At 33.4% G+C, this 13,496-nt stretch overlaps 1 protein-coding gene across 1 annotated transcript in view; it reads left to right on the top strand.

Moving 5' to 3' along the window:
- The window catches only part of LOC129225526 (uncharacterized), a 52,524-nt gene that overhangs the window by 21,128 nt on the left and 17,900 nt on the right, over nucleotides 1–13,496 (top strand). Inside the window, exons 5-8 of the mRNA XM_054859957.1 lie at nucleotides 5,664–5,767; nucleotides 6,816–7,189; nucleotides 10,269–10,800; nucleotides 13,130–13,191. Of these exons, the coding sequence (XP_054715932.1) occupies nucleotides 5,664–5,767; nucleotides 6,816–7,189; nucleotides 10,269–10,800; nucleotides 13,130–13,191 (1,072 nt within the window). The remainder of the gene's footprint in view (nucleotides 1–5,663; nucleotides 5,768–6,815; nucleotides 7,190–10,268; nucleotides 10,801–13,129; nucleotides 13,192–13,496) is intronic.

Raw genomic sequence — 13,496 nt, 5'->3', positions numbered from 1 at the left:
ATTGATTCATTGTGATAGCAGCAATCAACTAATATCGTAATCGCAAAAACAAGACCTTTACGAAAATTGTATTCATGAAAATGAACTTTTTTCATGCAATAGTTTGAAAAAATGCACAGTTACACTCATAAATATGTCTCTTACATTTCATTTTCTTTCTTTTTAAAACATTTGTTATTGAAAACTCTGTTAAACTTTTTTCCCCTTTATGATCTTGTGAATGTTAAGTATTTTTGAGGCTTACAAGTGGTTCTTTCTTTTAGTATTTTTTCATATTTAAAAATTTACAAGCATTTATAAACTGTTTTCTTCTTATTTCAAATTGTTTTAATGTTTATTATTGTAATTTATGTTTGATAAGTAATCAACAAGTAACATTTTTTTTTGGCCATGTAGATAATTTGTTCTTTTCTGTATTTCCTCAGACACAAAATATCACAAAACAACTGCTGTATTAACATAAAATGTCTTCTTTGTTTATTTAATTATTTAATTTTGCTGATTTTTATTGTTACTATATTTAATGTTAGTGTTATCATTCAAATTATGCCATAGATATGTACTGCATTTTTGTATGTTTTTCGTAAATTTAAGGTGTTTTCATTGTGCACAGTTATCATTTGATCTCATAGAGTCTTATTTCAAGCATTACTGTGAACATCTGTTAAACTTCTGCCCAATTGTTATACACTGACCTCAAAAAGTGAAGGTACAACATGTTTTTCGAAGCTCACCATAAAAAAATGGCAGTAACAATAAAATACATAGTTTGCATAAATGATAATACAAATACAAATACAAATACAAATGTGACGACCAGCAACAGGCTCTGGGCCCAGCTAGGCTGGTCCTAGTCAATTAATTAGTCCCCAATGAAGATCAATGGCCCTCTTAAAGCTATCCACTCCCTTGCTCATTACCGCCTCTTCCGGTAAGCTATTCCAAGTGCCCACGACCCTGCTAAAGTAGTAGTTTTTCCTGATTTCCAAGTTAGCCTGAGATTTAAATAGCTTAAAACAATGACCCCTTGTCCTGCTATCCCCCCAAAAATGTAATCCATCTACATCTTTCATTTTGATAAATTTAAATAACTGAATCATGTCCCCTCTGACTAACGAACTTTAGAGCCATTTACGAAAAAAAGGTTAAATACTGTTTAAGGCTTTCGCGGCCGGCGTCAATATGAGGAGATAACATTTCCGGGCTTATTGGCCGTAGAAATTCCAGACGTTTCGGCTTGCTTTGCTGCAGCCATCATCAGTGGTTTGAGTTTGGTGAGACTGATTCCTGGCTTTGGTGGCTCCAGTATTTAAGCAAACTGCTGCTGCACTGCTGGTCCTGATTGGGAGGCATCCTCAAGTCACTGGTGGAATAAGGTTCCTGACTGAATGAGATTCAAGCTGCTGGGTGATCCTGGTACCTGATTGGATGGGATTCACAAGCCGTGGTTGCTACCGGTTTCTGATTGGATGGGACCACAGTATGTTTTGGACTGTTGTGGCGAGCGGATCTAAGGGCAGGGTGCCATGTTTTTGGTAAATTGAAATTCTCCTCTTTTCTGTTGAAATTAAAGGGGTGTTTGAAAGTTTCTATAGTTTCGCGATTAAGACGGGCAAAGTAATGAGATGTTGTAGGCAAGATTTCTGTGTCTTTAAATTTGATGTTGTGGACTCCTTTTTGTTGGCTGTGTTCGGCTACGGCTGAGTTATCATAGTTTCCTAAACGGCAATGACGACCATGCTCATAAAGGCGTGTCTTGATGCTGCGCTTCGTAGTTCCGACATAAACTAATCCACAGGAGCACGAAATTTTGTAAACTCCAGATGTTGAGAAAGGGTCACGGGGATCTTTCACCGGGCGATAACAATTCCTAAGTTGAGTGGTGGGCTTGAAAATGGTCTTGATGTTGTGTTTTTCAATTCGGTCAGTAACTCTGTGTAGGTAGGGTAAGAACACTTTCCCTAATGGTTCAGATGGGGTAGGCTTCTGTTCGTTATTTTGGGACCTCCAGGGATGAAGGGCTCTTCTAATTTCTCCTCTAGTGAATCCATTGACTTGAAATGCTAGCTCAAGGTTGCTAACACTTTTATTTTATAGGAAAGAACATATTTTTACATGTGAGAAAAAATATGCAAATATCGAGCTTTCATACTTTTGTGTGTAAGTTGTGTTGATTTTCAACTGTTGTTGGCAGTTTTGGTGACAATAGTCAATAGAGTTTAGAAAATGTCTCAGAGACGTCGTTTACCTAATTCGTTAAGGTGGAGGGCAGTTGGTTGGAAATGGGATTGTCGTAGTCTGATGCTGCTAGACGTCTCAATGTATCTCGTAGTGATGCTCAGCGACTTTAGAATCGATACCAATCTGAAGATTCTGTGTCCAGAAGACCTGTTCCAGGCCGGCCATGAGCTACAGCACCTGCAGAAGACCGTTTTCTAGTTCTTTCAGCCCGAAGGAGAAGAGCCACTAGTGTGCCGCAGCTCATTGCAGACCACTTTGTAGCATCAGGAAGAAGAATCTCTGCTACTACGGTTCGAAATCGTCTTCACAATGCAGGTCTCTATGCAAGATGACCAGTTGTATATGTTCCCCTTAACGGACCACAGCAAAGCATCCACTTATGCTGGACAAAAGAACTTGTTTCCTGGACACAGCAGCAATGGGCTTCTGTGCTGTTCACAAACGAGTCCAGATTTACATTGGAGAGTGATTCAGGGCGTCAACTGATCTGGAGGGAACAGCACAAGAGATACCATTAATCTGACGCTGTTGAAAGATCACAGTTATAGCGGTGGTGGAATCATGGTTTGCGCAGGGATCCCGCTCAGCCATATGCTGGTGCTATTGGTAATGACTTCATTCTGATGGATTATAATGCACGACCTCACCAAGCTTGGATTGTTGAGGAGTATCTTGAGGATCACAGTTTGGGAGGCATGGAAGAGCCAGCTCGATATCCAGCCCGGAATATGATAGAACATCTTTGGGACTATCTTGGGCGACAAGTTGCTGCTTTGAATCCTTCTCCAAGGACGTTACATGAGCTGGAACAAGGCTTACTCTGTGTCTGGTTTTCGTTTCCTATTCCAGTGTCGGACAACTTAAGAAACATCAGCGATGCTGCCAATGAATTTAAGTTAGAGGGGACACATTCCTTATTAGAACCCATTTTTGTATTGTTTCTCTGACATTTTACTACATAATTTTTCCGTTTTCTTCCAGAATGGATTTTTCCGCAAAGATAGCTTTTTTTGTTATAAATTGTTTTTGCAATACAATTGTACAAATTTCTATGACACATTCAATAAAAAACCATTTAATGCACGTATCCTCCAAATTTTTTGTTTCTACATTCATTTATTTCCAAATTAGACGCAAAAAACCAGTTGTACCTTAACTTTTTGAGGCCATTGTAAATATCTAGGTTTTTTTTTTTTTTTTTGAAACTGCAATTTTTTCCATCTCTTGATCTGTATTGTACACATATCAGAGCGGTGTGACATTGATGTCAATGTTTTTGTTAAAGCATTGATGTTTTAGGGTCGAGTTTTTTCTAACATCGATGTTTATGTGTTTGATATTTTTTCAATGTCTATGTTTTATAGTTGTGTCAAAATAGGGGAGCTTATATAAAAGCATGGTTAAGGTGAAAATTGCATGCAATTCAGTGTATGCAACATCCATCTCATACCATACTATTAATAGTATGCATTTCAAATTGCTAGAAAATTTTTAAATCTTTAAATACATGTTTTTTGCTATACATATTTTTTATACAACCGTGCTTTTTGTAATACAGTGTACTCTTGATATTTCAAACTTCGATATCTCAAAAACTTTGACATGACGAAAAATTATTTTTCTCCTCAATTTAGCGCATTTATCTGATGTTATTTTTCATTCTTATGTAGAAGAGTTTTTAATTAAAACCTTGTTATGTCAAATATTTTTCGAAGTCAAATGTAATTTTTCCGGAAAAAGGGCAGTATATTGTTTGGAAGCAGCTCAAAAAATGCTTCCAAAAATTTCTCGTACCCTTCATAATTTCTCTCAAGTAGTTAGGAATGATTTGGAAAAGCTTTCTGTCACTTTCATTCTGGAACCCGGGACTGTCAAAAATGTAAGTCCTGTGAAGCTCAAGAAACATACCTAAAACTTTTCACCCCCTTCTCCTGGTATTTCGTTGAACCTTTTGACTCTATTTCCACCTCCGTAAAAAGAGGAGGTGAACAGGAAACCCATTTAGAGTCCCAGGGAGTGGTGCAATCGTTTGTCCAACTTCTTTTGTTCTGGGGTGTTCGAAACTCGTTTGAAACCATTCTGCAACTTTGGTAATCCAAATCTTTGATAAATATAGTCGTGGCAAATCACTTCATTTAGCTACTTTGCTAAAGCGTTCTTTTCTATTTTTTTCTCTATTATTTTTGGCTCATTTTAAAAATCAAAATGTTTGTTATTTCATTAAGACTTTTTTTCAACTTTCATTACAGGTTTCCAATTATTTTTAACTATCATGACTATTTTTTAGAATATTGTTTTATAGGATTATGACTTTGTTATCTCGAAAACTTGATATCTTGAATTTATTTTACCATCTTTTGGACTTCGTGACATTGAGAGTAATTCCTATTATGTGTTGTAATGTTCTATAAAATATTAGTAATAAATCATTACAATATTCTTCTTTGTAATTCAGTTAAAAATAAATCCACTAAAACGCACATTTATTCTAATGGTTCGCATTCTCCTTTTTATTTCCTTGTTATCTACTTAGAAAAATATCCATAATTTCTCAAATTGGTCGTATCAATTTGAGGGTGTGGCATCTCAGTGTTGATGTTTTCACCTTTATTGTATTAAGGTGAATCGGTGAATGTTTGGTTTTCAATGTCAATTTGAACAAGAAATTATAATAAAGAAAAATCTTCATGACAATAATTTTTTTAATGAAAACTGCATCATAAAATCAGTGACTTCAACATCCAATTATAATTTTGCTTTAAACATTTGCTCTACTGTTAATAGTACATATTTCAAGTTGTTTTCAAAATTTTGTAATATTTTAATCTCTTTTGCATTTGAACATATGTGTAGAATCTTCTTTGTAACTCTGTTGAAAGTAAATCTACTAGAACACATATTTATTCTTATGATTAATTTTCTCCCCTGTGATTACTAAATTCTAAATATTACTAAATTCTCTATCTAGTTCGAATTTATTATTTAGCTCTTTATTATTTAGCTTCTTCTCCATTTGGAGGAAAACTAAAAAGTTCTACAAGGCTGTTTTGAATCACTTATTGAATTGATGTTTCAATGTTTTCCATTTTAAATATGAACCATTTTCTTACTTCTTTTGTTTTACTTGATTAGAAAATAAGGTTATTGTAAAAAAAATTTATGAATAATTTTATTATTGTTATTATTGACTTTGCTTATGCAGCTCAGAAAGGTTAATTGTAATCTAATAAATACTGGCTGTGCAATCACTTTTTCTCACCAAAGCATTAATAAGAGTTCACAATGGTTCAATATGTATATTAAAAACATCAATGTTTTTGGGTTGATGTATCAATACCAAGAATGTTTTAGTTTTGAACATCAATGTTTCGTCATTGATGTCGCACCACTAATATATTACGTCTATGTAATCGTTTCTAAAGGTTTATGAATTTCAACAAGAAAGAAATTGGTTGGATTTTGTTTTGGAATGCTAAGAAGCTTGAATTCATGTTTTATTTGATTCAACCAGTCATCACTGATGCAGGTAAAAATTGAAATTGTATGTTTTATTGATTTTGTATCAGTCTTAGGATTGCTGTCTTTTTTGTTTCTGATAGTTGTAACCAAGCGCACGGTTTATTTAATATTTCACCAGATTGTGTACTACCCTTGTATGCATTAAAATTTTATTTGTACATCACATAACTTCTTAGTTAACTTATTTAATTGCCATGTATTATTAAAACTAAAATTTAGTCAGGTCATAGCAATAATAATTTTATCTTAGTGAGTCATCTTTGACGACCAGTTTGTGCTTCTTTTTTTTTTTTGTATCTAAAGTTAAACAATAATTTGATTATAGAGTTACCTTCAAAGGTGAATCCTCTCTTAATAACTGAGCTGAATTTATTAATATTTGAAAATACAAACTTGAATGAAATAAATCAATATGTAATGAAACTTAAGAAAGGCAACCATTAAGCAGCTTTCCCATGCTTTCATGTATGTTTGAGCCTTCTGTACTGCTTTCATGGCCTTTGTGGGCTGAATGTGAATATGGAGTTAAATGAAATTAAAATGTTAGATAGTGATTAGAAACCACTACTTCTATTCAGGGCCTGATTTACCTATAAGCCCATGAAGCCCAGCTTAGGGGCACCAAAAATAACAGACTATATAGAAATTTGTATACACTAAAATATGGCTTTAATTTATTTCTTACATTGTGTAGCATCAATAATGATTCATAAAGTGTATAGCAGTGTGGTTTTTAACCTTAAAACAGCTATTTTTTGCTATGTAAACCCTAGCTTGTAGCATATGCAATTAGAGAAAAGGTGTGCGGTTGTAACTCTACAGCTCTTTTGTCGAATGTGCTGCTCAGGGGGGCCCCTGCAGGTGTGCCTGACTTACTTTCCTAAAATTTCTAATTCGGGCCCTGCTTTCACTGTGAGGCTAAAATATAATTCAAGTTGATTTTTGTTTGAATTAATTTGCTCTTGGTTATAAATGTAAACATTGTAAATTAATAAATATGTTTGTTTTGTATTTTTTTTTTTTTTTTTTTCAATTACTCTTTTTATGTTTTACAGCTTCCGAGTCATGTTTGATTACACATATTTTTGGAACAACATCCTGCAAAAATCCTGCTTTTTTAACAACACGGAGATTGAAAAATTTGCAAGACTCGATTTCTTTATCATCATTGAATGTGGTACCATTGACTTTTGATGATCAATCTTCAGGAGAGAATTCAGACAATTCATCAGTTTTAAGAGAAAAAATTAAATCTGAAGATATTGTTTTGAATTTGCAAGCACAGAAAAACGAGCATCATAACACATTATTTAAATTAGTTCCATTTTCATGTAGTATTAACTGTAATCTTAAAAAATTGCAAGGTTTTAAATTAGCTGTGAAGAATATTGAAACAAAGGCAGTGGCAGGGAACAAAGTAGTGAAGAAGGTATGATATAATTGATTATTTCAATAGTTGTTTTTTTTTATTCAGGGCTCCCAAATGGTCCACTTTTCCCGCCAAAGTCCGTTTTTTAGGGTAAAGTCCGCTTTTTAACATTTTGGTTCGTTTAGTCCGCTTTTGTATTGTTTTTACTAAAAAACCAGATTTTAAAAATTTTCATTACATTATAAGATACTGTGTGCTGACTTATGTTATTCCCGAACACGCTGCCGCAGCGCCGTTTTTCTATTGAACTTGACTTTCTGGTATTATTTTGCTTCAGATTGACGTCATTACTCCTCCTCCCACCGCTGTAAAATGGAAATCTAGCAAATGGAGAAGTTTGGGGGAAGAGTTATGACGTGAAATCAAAGCATTTCGCTACCGATATTTCTCACGGGTTCGTACGCACTTGAAAAAAATTAAGAATTTTTCATCAGTGCAATTTTCTGAACTTGTGTTCGATATGTAGCATCGTGAAAAATTACTTCCTGTGTTTGCGAGTTCAATCTTTTTGCATCTTGTTAATATTTTGATGTTTTTGACAATCAGAAGTTACTTTAACATTCATTAACTTAGATTAGCTTATTTTATGTTTAATTACAATTGATAATAAACTTTTTTTTCGGAACCATGATAACATCAAACTTTCTTGGACTTCGCCGAAAATTGCTTGCTGGGTTTTGAGATTTCAATCTCTTTGCGTCTTGTAAATATTTTGATATTTTTGGCAATCAGAAGTTATTTTGACACACTCCGCTATAGATTAGCTTATTTTTTGTTTAATTTTAATAGATAAGAGCCTACTTTTTTTTCAAAACCATGGCAACATTGAACTTACTCGCACTTCGCGGAAAATTGCTTGTCGTGTTTGAGATTACAATCTTTTTGCATCTTGTTAATATTTTGATATTTTTGGCAATCGGAAGTTATTTTGGCATACGCCACCATAGATTAGCTTATTTTTTGTTTTATTTTAATAGGTAATAAACTACTTTTTTTCGAAACCATGGCAACATTGAACTTACTCGCACTTCGCGATCTTTTTGCATCTTGTTAATGTTATATTTTTGGCAATCGGTAGTTATTTTGACGTACGCCATCATAGATTAGCTTATTTTTTGTTTAATTTTAATAGATAATAAACTTTCTTATTTTTGGAACCATAGCAGCATTGCAGTTACTCGAACTTCGCGAGAAATTGCTTCTTGTCTTTGAGATTTCAGTCTTTTTGCGTCTTGTACATATTTTGATATTTTGCGCAATCGTATGTTATTTTTGCATATGCTATCCTAGACTAGCATATTTTATGTTCAATTTTAGTCATGTTTCGTTTTAGAGGATATTTTTTTTTTTTTGGAAATTATGCCAACAGTGAACATACTTCGCGAAAATTTGATTCTAGTGTGCAAGATTTCAATCCTGTTGCATCTTGTAATTATTTTAATATTTTTTAAAATTGGAAGCTGTTTTGACATGTGCTACCGCAAATTTTTTTATTTAATTTTATTTTTAAAAACTAAAAAATTTTGTATTCTTATTTTTTTAAGTACTCATAATGAGTATTTTCAATTTGAAAATATAGCTCTATGAATCTAAACTTACACATTTATTTATTACATTAAGTTATTCGGTAAAAGCAGGCTCAAATTTACATTCAGTGTATTTATCGCTTAAGCATCATTTGTATATTTTTGGGTATGGTGACTTCAATGAAAAAAATTTCTTTCTCACTAATTTTTATATCTACTCAAAGACAGTTACAATATTTTTTTGGTGCCCGAACAAATAATACATACATATGAAGAAATGATTTGGGTACTTAGCATACCAATAAATGATTTGGCAAACCTCTAATATTTTTGAACTTAGTCAGTTAGTAGCGTAGCCAGAAATTACCTCCTGCTTTGGTGTTTGGTCATAAACTCTCATATGTATATAAACTTACCATATTTAGGCTGGAAATATGTGTAAAAACTAAGGGCTGTAGAGGGGGAGGGGGACCTCCTGGCCTCCAAACTATATCTTCTTGTCTTGCAGTACCTTATATCGAAATGAATTCTCTTTAAACTGGTTATGTGAAAAATTTTGTAAACTACTATGTGCTAAGGTGTTTACTGTAATAACTGTATCTAAAAAGTCTTGATTAGGTATGCACTGATTGATCCGACTTGGGTGATTATTTTTAACTAGCCAGTTTTTACCTGTTAAGTAGTAGAAAATTTATTTTACAACTAAAGTTACTCTGTAAGATGGTCAGTTACATGCTTGCTTGTCACTCCCCCCCCCCCCCTTCCATCCAAATTTTGTGTGAATAATATAATTCAATGGATAAGAAGTTCAGATGTACAGAAGGTGATAAGGATTTATCATTAAAAATCATTATTTTGGCTAATTAACGAATTATCTTCACATATTTATTGCCAGGCAGCTAATTTGCCTTTTGGTGCTACCCTGGGTTTAACTATGAATGGTCCTCTCAAGGTCCTCTTTTTAATCCTAACTGGTCCTCTTTGGTCCCCTTTTTGATTCAAAGTGGTCCTCTTTTACCCTTTTCTATGGCTAAAATGTGTTGGGAGCCCTGTTTATTTTATCCAGATGAAAATTAAATTAATTATTAAAAATGTTTTTTGAATTCCGAAAACTATTTCTTTAAACTTGGTTTGCATCAAAAAGTGAAATAAAATAAGCATATAATTTCTTGATTGTAAGATTCAAAAATTGAAGTTGATTTTGATATCTTTATGTCTATGTTAATTTTAAAGTAGCCAATAAAATTTAAACTAAAAAATTAGGGGAGAAGAAATATAGGGAGTATAGTAAAAACTATTTGTACATATTGCTTATTTCTTCTCTATAGGTATTCTCATATTTGTCCTCAAAAATTACTTTCGATAAAACAGTAAAAGAAAGTTTTCTATTATATTTTGTATGCTTTCAAATAGCTTATTTTAGTGCAATAATTCATCAAAAACATTCAAGTAGAAAATGTGTGTTAAATTTCAACATGATGGCAACTTTGTTTCAAATAAATCTGGTTAATAATATCATTGTTGTTTTTCTACATTTTGTTAATTTGTTTCAGGATGAATTACCAGTATTAAATATCAAAAAACCTGTTAAGCATGGTAGTATAAGACGAACTGTATCAGACTTATGTATGAAAACCTCTATTCTGGCGGATATCAACAAAAATACTGAAAAACAGGATGCTAATCTTGAAAAGAAATCTTCCTTTAAAAGTCATATCAATAATTTAAACAAAGCTCAAATGCAAGAAACTTCTTTTATTTCAACAAAATTATCTCCCATGAATGAAGAGAATGAGGAAGTGTTGTGCATAACTGAAGATAAGTGTAAATCATTGGATTGTATTGAAAAAGTGAAGTTGCGCAGCTTATCGGAGACGGCAGCAGAAAATACCAACGAGTGTCAAATTCTGTCTTCTTCTGATTCTTCTATCAAGGGAAAACTTGCCTTCTTTGAAGACTCAGACTGCCATTTGAATGGAGATATAGATAAAGATGATTTTCTAGCAATGGACAAACAGGATCAAAATGAGATATTTGGCTCCTCTTTTTCAGATTTTGAAATTGTAGCAGTTAACGAGTTCTCAGGTTGGTGTGTGGTTTTATTTTTGTGATCACTCTTTGAATTTTATATACGAGGCAGGTTTTTAAAGTAAGGTCCGTTTTGTTTCAAATACCAGTAGTTCGCGAGCATACTGTAACCAAAACGTACGTCCTGTACCGGCATGCCTCAGGCACAACTGTGCTCATTTTCAGCTCTGTAGCTACCTGTATGGTTCAGTTCTATGATTTCATAATGTTTAAGACTATCAACTCGTCCGCTGCATGTGATTTTTGCTCAGTGTTATGCTTTTTGTCAGCAAGGAACCTGTCTGCAGTGACCGGAGCTCTCCTCATCATGGACATAGTTACAGCCATCTTTAAATTCTCTTACCCATTTACGCACTTTGCTTTCACTCATTACGGTATCACCGTACACTTCGCAAATCTCTCAATTAACCAGGACAGGCTGCAGACAGGTTCTTTGCTAGCAAAAACGTATCACTGAGCAAACCTCACATGCGCCGGGTGAGTTGATAGTCTTAAACATTATGAAAACATAGAACAGAACAGTACAGGTAGCTACAGAGCTGAAAATGAGCACAGTTGTTCCCGAGGCAGGCCGGTACATGACGCATGTGTTCGCTGGGGCAAGGCCGACTAGAGGGGTAAAAGGTCACCTCAGTCCAAAATGACGTCATGAGAATCGTCTGAGGGTGTTTCGCTTTTCATCTCTGAGCTGACTTTCGCTCTGTGTTCCCCATACAAATACAATATGCACAAGTGTGGATATATGTAAACACACATATATAAATGCATATAAATCACGCACTAACATACACATGAATATACATCATTTCAGCTTTTTTTTGCAAGCAAATGTGCAATTTTTTCGAAATGTTTTTATCATTTTTAAACAATAAGTACGAACACACTGCTCGTACCATATTTTAAATTACCAATGTGACTGAAATTTTAAATAAATAGCGTAGAATAATGCAGGAGAATGGGATACAAATAACTATATCATTCTATCTGTTCAGCTGTCTCTATCTCCATACATATACACACACATTCAATTATGTATGTAGGAAACTATGAAATGAATTTTTAAAAAGTTGTCTAAGATCACAAAATTAAGATAATAGATTTTCTAATTCACTCCAGAGTAACAATTTTTCTTGCTTTAATATGTGTTTAAACGTCGAATATTCAACAAGTTTGTTTTAAAAAACAACACTTACTGTCAGATTAGTGCTAACTTTTATTGATTTGTTTGAAAATGGAATTGGTTCCCAGCTAAAGAGAAACAAATAAAGTCCGTTTTGCCTTTTATGACACACAATATTTTCAAAACATGCAAAATTACAAATTTTTTGAAAAATTTCAGAAGAAAAATCAGCAAAGTTGTTTACCTGTTTACTTGCCATGAATTTATCTAAAGTTATTTTGTCAATAGTCTCCAATTTGTCATCTCTGCTTATTCTTGATGGAAGTTGCTTTTCTGTTAAATATTTCAGACAGTTCTGAAATATTTTTGGATAAGCACCAGTTTTCAATTTTGGAATTGATCTTCGAATTTTTGAATCTTCGAATTTCAGTTCCATCTTTATTAGGTAGTTCGTCAAAGTTAATAACGTCTTCATCTGTGAAATGGTTTTCGCACACAAGGCTCCTAGCTGAAGAACAAAGTTTTTTCGCATTATTTTTCGAATCCATATATCACGAAGTTCGGGCTTCCTAGGAAATCGGAATACTGAGAAGTATTCATTAGCATTATCATAGTTTGTTTTACATCGGTTACACAACATTTATCAGGCATTTCTTTTTGATAAAAATGAAGGAAAGATTATTGTTTTTGTCAAAAAGGTTTAAATCATCATTGTACCCAAATAAAATAATGAGAAAACACTAAGCATATGTCATGTCAACAAAGACTAAGAAAGGAATGACCATTGAAGAAAGGCGAATCAGACGTTCTTCATGATGTAACGTCATGTGGTTTCTCGGACTGAGGGGCCTTATCAGCTCTAGTCGGCCTTGGCTGGGGTATGCAAGCAAACTACTGGTGTCTAAAACAAAACGGGCCTTACTTAAAAACACGCCTCCTATTTGATTAAAAAAATGCAGGTTATTTTAAAACTAGAAGTGTGCACCACAAAGAATAATAGGCGGTGATTAAATTGTAAATTATTTTAGAAATGTTAATTATATTTGCAAAAGCTTTAATATTATCTCTTAGGCTACTAAAAATTATTTCGTGACTACTGGACAAATGTTCTGAATGCACTTTTTTGTGCTAATTGTCATTGTTTTACTTTGTTGTTTCATAGTCCGTATGTAGAAGTCTAAAGGTTCAAATGTTTATATTTTGCAGAGAGTCGGTTGGCTGATTATCTGACACAAGGGAACTGTGGTGCAGCTGAACTGCAAGCTGAGGTAACTTTTCTTATTTTTTGCAAGTTTTAAAATGATTTCTTTGTATATTTTTTACATATGAAATATTTTGTACATGTTAATTTGCTCCAACTTTTTTCAAAGCTCATTTGTAACTTCTTTTCTAACAACTGATGGCGTATAAATGTGATCAATATTATCACAAATAGCACTGTGGTCAGTGTTGCCAGATGGTCAAATCCAGAATTCCCCAATTCCCTTCCTACTTTTCCCCAAAAAGCAATGTTTTCCATCAAAATTCCCCAAAATTCAAAAATTATTTTTTCACTAATATTTTCATAAAATGA

The sequence above is a fragment of the Uloborus diversus genome, chromosome 7 (genome assembly GCF_026930045.1).
Source record: "Uloborus diversus isolate 005 chromosome 7, Udiv.v.3.1, whole genome shotgun sequence".
In the NCBI taxonomy this organism is placed as follows: Eukaryota; Metazoa; Arthropoda; class Arachnida; order Araneae; family Uloboridae; genus Uloborus; species Uloborus diversus.
Note: the sequence above shows the minus strand (reverse complement) of the source record. Positions and strands in the feature narration are given on the sequence as shown.